This window comes from Clytia hemisphaerica, unplaced genomic scaffold (assembly GCF_902728285.1).
Source record: "Clytia hemisphaerica strain Z4C2 unplaced genomic scaffold, Clytia hemisphaerica genome assembly, whole genome shotgun sequence".
Lineage (NCBI taxonomy): Eukaryota > Metazoa > Cnidaria > Hydrozoa > Leptothecata > Clytiidae > Clytia > Clytia hemisphaerica.
In genome coordinates, this window is record NW_027104542.1 from 261950 (window position 1) to 270357 (window position 8408).

An 8408-nucleotide genomic window follows, 5' to 3' on the forward strand; every position below is an offset into this window, starting at 1 on the left:
ATCTATTACAAGGACCAGTTAAACTTACTGTAGCCGGGTTTGACTTGTACAAACTGTATCGAACGTAGTAAACTCTTCGAAGGTAGTTAAATATCTCGTCCATAGTTCGTGTTTGACATAGTTTGTCAATTTCAATCTGTAAATTGAAAAAAAAAATAGTTAACATATTGAAAAAAAAATTAGACGATCCCAATCAAACGAATCAAAACCAAGCAATTCAAGAGTGAACATCGGAGAATTAAATTTAAAACCCAAAAATTATCTTTCAAAATGATATAAAATTCAAAGGTTACAAAGAACTACCTAGCACACTACGTACCGTTAGAGAAGCAGCTATTTGTCTCATCTTTCTCCTTCGATTTGCCTTTTGTGATTTCGAAACACCAGGCGGAACCAAATCTACAAGTTCTCTTATTAATTCTTTCTTTTTGTCTTCTTGTGACATTTTAGTATTGTTGTATTGCTAAAATAAAAATTCATTTAATTTAAATGGTGTGATAGGGCGATCAAGGTAAAAACTTCCAAAACATCAAATGACGCAGAGGACAGGTTGCAATGAATATTGCATTAATTTCTAAGTTTCATGAACTGGATAAAAGGAAAAGGGGGTAATGAAGACAGGATAACAAGATATCTAAGAAATTTATTGTCAACAAAATATTATAAGCTATGATGAAAAAAAATTATATACAGGTTGGTCGTAGAAAATTAGAACCTCGGTTTATTAGCTAAGGAAAAGCAAAACATTAAATGTTCGATTAGAAAGAGGAATTCCTGATTCTGGGTATAACCACCAAAGCATCTTTACCCTTAACTTTTTGAGTCAAATGAACACATTTATCTAAAATCCGGAATGCAGGTATAAACGATGCTGGACCATTATCGACTCTACCGTGTGCTTGCCAACACTCAACAGGATCCCCAAAGTAGTTAGTAACACCAGATGATGAGGAGAAGGATAGACACCATTCAACACGAGCAAACCAATGCGTAAAGACTTCTCCATTTATCAAAAAGCTATGCTTTAAAAATTCTGAAATGATTCCCACTCTTGGGTTGTTTTCACCATAATCTTTAAATTTTAAGATTTCCCCATTCTTGTCGGCCCAAAAGGCTCGGATGTAGGATGAACGACAATTTCTTGATGATATCGATCCAAAAATTTCTCCCGCCACCAAAAGTTCCGAAGTTTTGTGGGACGAAGTTGGGACAACCATGTTTGACCAAATGCCACTGTCGCCATACAAGTATTTGTAGACTTTTGAAAGTCTATCAACTTCCAGCTCTGTCAGGGTGTATAGGAAAGACTTTTTTGGCGCTTCAATGTAGGTATTAGTTTCATACCAGCACGATCCTGAGGGGTCAGTTAGTCTAAAAATCAAATAAAAGCAATTGGGAGATAAGAAACCAGAGTATTTCAGAAAATTTACCCGATAATACAATACTGAAGTTGAGAACTGACACTAAAGCTTGAAAAAGGTTTTCTTCAGATTTCAAGTAAGGAGCTAAGTGAAAGTGATACCTTGATGAAAGTTTGGTTGTTGAAATTTGATTGAACAATGAAATTTCATTCAAAGTACCACGCTCAGGATTGGACATTTGTGAGATAAAACCATTGAACTCCTCATTGAACATTTCTGGTTTTTCCAAATTTAAAACACTTCCATCTCGAAGAAACCTCCTCATTATCTGAGGTTCTACTTCACGCTTATTTGTTGGGGCATTTCCAAGTAATCCATTGTACCTGAGAATTGAATTGAAAAAGTGACTTCTTAACAAATTGTTATGAATTTTCACCCCCCCCCCCCCCCTTCTAAATTCAGGACTTGCCTTTAGTGGGGGGGGGGGGTTCAATTTTATAGGGGGTCTCTGATATATTCTTTTTGAAAACCTGCAGACAAGAATCATCAAAGTTTCTTGAAATTTAAAAAAAATTTTGCCTGGGGCGCTACTTTTCTAGTTGTTTGCCTATGAATTTAAGTAAAAAAACCTAAAATTATAAGGTGCTTAATAATTGTTACCTCTTGGCTACTTATGTAAATAGGACTGTCTCACTAGGAGGGGTTCCGTCAAAAATTTATACAAGGGGTTTGCCCTTTAAGGGGTGGTTCCAGACCCCCAGGAAACTATGGAATAATCAAAAGTTTACAACAGGAAGTATTAGAATTAAAAGACTGGCAAAAAATGTAATTCCTTTATTCATTCTCACCGTTCAAAAGAAAACAACCAAAAGGAGTAGATTGGACCAAAGTCTAGTACGCACTCTTGAAGATGCCCATGGAGATGCATATTACATGTGACTTTGGTTTCCCCATATCTGTTCTGGAAATCTTCACAAAATTCGATAAGTAAATTATGTGCTTTGTCAACATCTGACAATGTAATGATTCTATGGCATAAGTGTTGGCAAGCAAGGACAAATTTTCGAAAACAATCGACATCTGCTTTTGGAACCACAGAGTATAGGGCAAACATAGAATAGAGCAAGGTCCAATTTTTGTATTCGTCTGCATTGAAACCATCAAACGCGCTTTGAATCTTCTTTGGAAGTTTTCCAACATCCGATGGGACGATGACCTCATCAACTTTTTCTTGCAAAGTTGCAAAGTCTTTCTTTGACAACAGGCCATTTTCTTTCCAAACTTTTAAAATCTTTTTGGATGTCCCTGAAATTGAGTAAAAAATTTAATATTAATCTATCTGCATTAAAGGAACTAATTTTGGCGCAGCTAAAATCCTGATGATTCTTTATTAGGCCAGTACTTACTTCATAAGAACTTGATTTCAATTTGGCGAGTGAACAAAATATTCAATTTCGGTGGGAACTTAAGTGAATTTTGTCTAAGCTTGTCAAATCAAATCGAGTCCCATCTAGATAAAATGCATACCAATTAATGAGAGCAAAGTTATAAGAAGTGATGCTATTTTGATTTTGTTCTATAATTTTAAGGGAAGGGCGTAATTGAGTAGGGGAAAATTACACTTCAAGGGAGGACTAAAGAGAAAAGTAGGCAAAAACCAAGTCTCATGTTTGTTGCCTAATTAAAATATATTACCTTAAGAGAATAAATAAATGCAAAAATAAATTAATCCAGAATTAATTAATGCAGAATTAATTAATGCTAATTTGGTCTTAACTCGCAAAATTAAATTTCAATTGTTTGCATTAAAAAATTCTGCATATTTTTGAGAGAAAATTTTTTGACACTTTTGGGTTCCTTTGAGAGATTTTTGCCAACATTTAGGGCAAATTGGAAACGCTATTTTGCCTTAATTGATTCCAAAATATCCCTAAAAAAGGCCAATTTGCATTAATTTATTCTGCAAAACATAAAAAATAAATAATTCTGCGTACTGTAAATTCATTCTGGCATTAATTTATTCCCTTAAAAGGTACATAGAAGAAAATAATTACCTAAGAAAAGATTATGCATTGGATCAACTATTGACATTCTTATGGTGTCAAAATAGGAAAGTTCAGCAAGGACAGAATACCGAGTTCCATATTCACTTTCCTTTTTAAGTCTTTCTCCTTGTTTGGGCATGCAAGTATTTCAATCATCTGCTTACGGTGTTCTTGGGTTGTTCTCTTACCCCATTTGCTAGTATCAAAACCACTATAATTCATATTGCCATCTTTGCCAACTTCACCAGGGAACGTCTTAGTGCATCTGGAGCAACCTTGATTAGCACCATGGCCTTAAATTTTAAAATGAACAAAATCAATACAATAATTTTAATTACAGGCAAGAAAACTTAGATATTGAAGTACAAAGAGAATAAATTTCTTTCTCTCTGTCACAGTCAAATGGAGCGGCTCTCAGCCAATCAGAATGCATTATTTAGCTCAGTCGGGTAATAAAACACTTAGATGATTTTACTTAATGAGTTATTAAAATGACCCTAGTTTAGCCACCATAAAGTTAAGCTTCCTGAAATTAATGTACTAAAATGAATGAATTACCAAGAAATCCGCAAAGTTTTCTACAAGCTGGAATATCACAGCCAACACAGAGTAATGCAAGATGATAGCGGTGAACTTTATTTGTTATTGGTGATGTCAACTTAAAACCAGTGGTCCATGCTTTCTTCAGCTCAATCACCAAGGGCTTCAAGAAAGTGTTTGTTGAGGGCTCCTTAACCAAATTTGGAATAATACCAACCAATATTACATTTTTTCTTTGAAACCTTTCAGTTCGAAGAAGATTCATGATGACTAAGTAAATGGCTCCTATAGAGAAGCTTGCAACATGCTTGAAAGGTTGGAACCAATCCACATTGAGGAATAGCCCATAATTTCTTTCTTTTGCAAAAAAGTGCTCTCCCTTCCTTTTGAACGACTTCCACACTCTTCCATCATAAACATCAGTGAGAACGGCCTCTGATGTTTCTTTCTTCCTCCATTTTTCACACTGTTCTTCAAAACCTTCTCTACTAATCAATGTTTGAAGTGAATTTTCTATAGGTTGATAACAGTAGCTTTTGAAAGGATAAAGAAGTTTGGCACCAGACGGGGATGTTATTGTTTTAAGTAGATACTGTCCACAAATCTTTTCACGCATATGGTTAAATTTATGATTAGGAAATTTCTTTGATGGACATTTTCTGGATTCCCATTCACCACGGTATTTAACTCTGCATTCTTCAAATTCATAGAGATTATGGCACTCAATACAAACAACATACTTCTTATAAGTGGTTTTATTTAGCTCTAATCTCTTGTGGAAAGAGTAGATAGTGGAAGGGATTTCATCCCAATTGTCCCCAGTCATTACTTTTATAAAACAGGATAAAAATTTCAATAGAAATTCAAGAGCTGTGTCTGTAATAGAAAATTGATATTGCCAATATGCCAAAAATATACACAGCAATTTTGATAAGATCGACTTTTTGTTATCATGTTCACTTTGGAGACCAACATTATCAAGGAAGCATGCCTCTTCAAACAATTCATCAAAAACCTCTTCGGTTACATTCTCATTGATGTTTCCATCTGCTGAATCGTTTACTTCAGGGATGTTATCTCTATCTTGAATAGTCTCCTCTTGTGGAATATCTTGCGGGATGTCATTATCTTCTTCCGTGGGACCAGTGTTGCTTTCTCTGGGATCTGCTTCATTAGAACTTTTTTTCTTATCACATTTGTGAAATGAAGCCAGATATTTCCATGAAAACCTTTGTTGGCAGTCTTTACACTTGATATACTGCCCACGTGGCATGTTTACCAAAATGAATGATTGAATTATAATTATATTATACAAAGTGTCTAAAAGGCACATAATTGATTTTCAATAAATTCAGATATATGTATTCTTTGATCAAATCTCACTATAATGAATTTTCATTCTCTTCCCTCTCAACCCCCATTATTAATTTCTATTTTACCCTACCTACCAATATGTGTATCCCTTCTATGCTAATTTTTTTTGAACCTGTAATTACGACAGTGGTACCTCAGTCATTTAAACTAAACATTTAAAACAAATCACTCAAAGGCTCACCTCCAAAAATACAGAGCGTCCCATAAAAAATTACCTACTTCGACTCTGAGAGAAAGTATAATGTTATTTATATATAAAAATGACATTCACATTTTCACTTTTCTCCCTCTGTCACATAAAAACACATTTTGTCATTATGTCAATCAATTAAGTTTTTTTGTATAGAAAGTACAGTAGTTAAAAAAAGGAACAAAATTAACCAATTCATAATTCACAAGGCACCTTTTAAGTGTTGTATTGTTTCAGATAAAGAAAAAGTTTTGTAACATGATTGATAGCTATTTGTCGCTTTTTATAAAAACAGGATTATTTTTCTCTCAGAGTTGAAGGAGGTAATTTTTTATGGAGCACGCTGTAAATCTAAAGTCAGAAAAATTGTTTAATAGCCAAGCACCTTTTTGATTCATCATTCGCAAAGTTTTTTGAATCGAGGTAGATCAAGGTAGATCTGTATGAGTTTTTTCATGTACACCCTTATTAATATTGGCGACACGGGAGTGCCAATACCCCCAATGCCAAGAATAAGGTCCGCTTATAAGGTTATGCGTGTGCGCACTAGATTTAAATTTTTCAAAATAAAGATGAATTAGTTGATCCACCTTTTCGCTTTTCCATCCACCATATTTGATTACTCTCTGGTCTCTAATAGACGTCCCCCCGCAAATTAATTTTTCGAAAATTTTCCACCCAGGACATTCTTAATCCAACCCCCCCGCTAATTAATTTTTGGAAAAAATAATTTTGAAAGTTCCTTCTTTTGCCCTTATTCTTCTGTATTAGCCTACTTTTCCAAAATTTTCCACCCATGACATTTTAATTCCAACCCCCCGCTTATTAGATTTTGAGATTTTTTCCAACCCCCGGCCGCTTATTCCAAACCCCCCGTCTATTAGAGACCAGAGAGAATATGCAAAAATTATAGCGGCTGAATTCTCGTGAATTCGATTTAGCCTGGGAATCTGTAGATTCTGAAATTCAGAGCTTGGTGCACCTAGAGAAAGTGAAAGTTGAAACCCCTGTTTCCAAAACTTTATATTCCCACCCAGGGCAACCACTAAAAATTCATAAAAAGTCTTTAGAATAACCAAAAACAACATCAAAACCCAATAAAAAGTTTATTTGTTTCGTCATGACCAACCATGTTTTTTTGGAAAATGAAATGGCTTGTTTTTCATGTTTTCATTGAAGAACCCGGGGGGGGGGGGTACTTAGGGTACGGGTATGTGCCGACCTTACTATGGGGTCTCACTGATAATACTACATCAAAACCTATCTTTATTCTTCAAAAGAAAGCCTTACGTCTCATGACCTTTAAGAACTCTCAATGCCCTTCTTCTCCACTTTTCTTAGATCTTAAAATTCTCAAAATCTTTGACCTTGTCAGATGCCTTAATATTTCTTTTGTTCACAAATTCTTGAACAACAGATTACCTTTCGATCTTCTGCAATTTTTTAATTTCATTCAGCTTGATGCTGATGGTGATGATAATCAAGGTACCAGAGGAGCAGAATTGAAACTTCTTTTTGTTCCTTCCTTTAATACTATAACTTTTGGTAACAAATCATTTACTAAGACCTGCATAACACAATGGAATTGTTTACAGCGATCATACCCTGATATAACCTTGAGCTCATCTGATTATGATTTTATTAAATCTCTTGCCTTCACTCCCTGTATTGGGGAATACTGAGCACACCCCCTCCCCAATCAAGAAAGTAAAATTTATTCTATTTCTATTGCTTCAATTTTTTCGACACTTAGGTGGCCGCATCTTTTTTACTAACTTAGCTATAAGGCGGTCTCATTCCCTTTTATTTTGTTGATTCCGCCTCTTGTATCATTTTCTGATGTGTTAAAAGCGGTAAATAAATACTTACTTACTTACTTATATGGCCGCGGTATTATTGGAAGGACCCTGCCGACGCACCGGACTGTCCGGTGTATTTGTCCGGTGGCAAAAAGTATCCTTTCGCGCTACACCAGACGCAATAAGTCTGGTGTCAGTCCGGTGTTGCATACAGGGAATTTTGGACGCCGGACATTTATGAAACAAAAAATTAAGAAACACCGGACGCACCGGACTGGTCATGTCCGGTGTTTTGATTGTCCGGTGGGAAAAAATATCCTTCTCCGACACCGGACATCCAACTTCCTTAAGTAGAAATTGTCCGGTGGTAAAAAAAATTCTCATTATACACCGGACTTTCGCGTGTCCGGTGTTCGTTAAGTCCGGTGCGTCGGCAGGGTCCTTTATTGGAAAGGAAAGGTCTATTGTATGAATTGAACTTTTTTGCTTACTTCATTCCCCTATGAGAAGTGGCTTTCAGGATTTTCTAAGATTTTCACTAGGGGAGGTTTATCAATTTTTAGAAAGAAAGCACAACCAGGGTTGGCAGACCAGATAAGATTATGGTGGGATTCATAGCATCGTCAATAGAGGAATGTAAGAAATTCATATACCAAAACTACAATGTAATGTAAGAAATTCATATACCAAAACTTAAATGACTTTCGAAGGATTAAAAAGTCCAGACGAACAGTAGACAACAAACCACAAAACAAGCAAAGCAAAAACCACTTTAAAAGCCACAAGCGTGATGTGATCCATTTACAACCGCCATTTTTAACAATAAATGTAAATCTTTCCGTGACCGAGTCCACATGTTTATAAATATTTTGAAAGGCGAAGAATAGTCGGCTGCCGTATATTTTAGCAATCAGGGGGTTCAAAAAAATAAATTTAATTTACATGGCCAAAAATAATATACGTAAAGAAATATTTTTAAACTTCTCCGTATCATTATAATTCATATGATAATAAATTTTTAACTTAATACTCTACCAGTTATTTTTTGTCCTTAAAGTTGAAGATCTTAGGCAATAATATTGTGATAGCTCACCCCCTG

At 35.2% G+C, this 8408-nt stretch overlaps 1 protein-coding gene across 1 annotated transcript; it reads right to left on the reverse strand.

The window, feature by feature from the left end:
- Positions 1–558: 558 nt before the first annotated feature.
- On the reverse strand, positions 559–2478 carry LOC136822590 (uncharacterized). The gene is made up of 3 exons (XM_067078851.1): positions 2210–2478; positions 1523–1744; positions 559–1371 (listed from the first exon to the last, which is right to left on the reverse strand). Exons 1-3 carry the CDS (start codon positions 2473–2475, stop codon positions 759–761), a joined length of 1101 nt encoding a protein of 366 aa, XP_066934952.1. The 5' UTR covers positions 2476–2478; the 3' UTR covers positions 559–758.
- Between the last annotated feature and the right edge of the window lie 5930 nt (positions 2479–8408).

Bases quoted from the DNA above. Each gene is read 5' to 3' on its own strand.
- LOC136822590 (XM_067078851.1), bottom strand. From the start codon at position 2,475: ATGTTTGCCCTATACTCTGTGGTTCCAAAAGCAGATGTCGATTGTTTT. The intron at 1,745-2,209 runs GTGAGAATGAAT...TTCAATTCTCAG, and splicing joins TGGTTGTTTTCTTTTGAACG to GTACAATGGATTACTTGGAA. The intron at 1,372-1,522 runs GTATCACTTTCA...TTTGATTTTTAG, and splicing joins ACAACCAAACTTTCATCAAG to ACTAACTGACCCCTCAGGAT.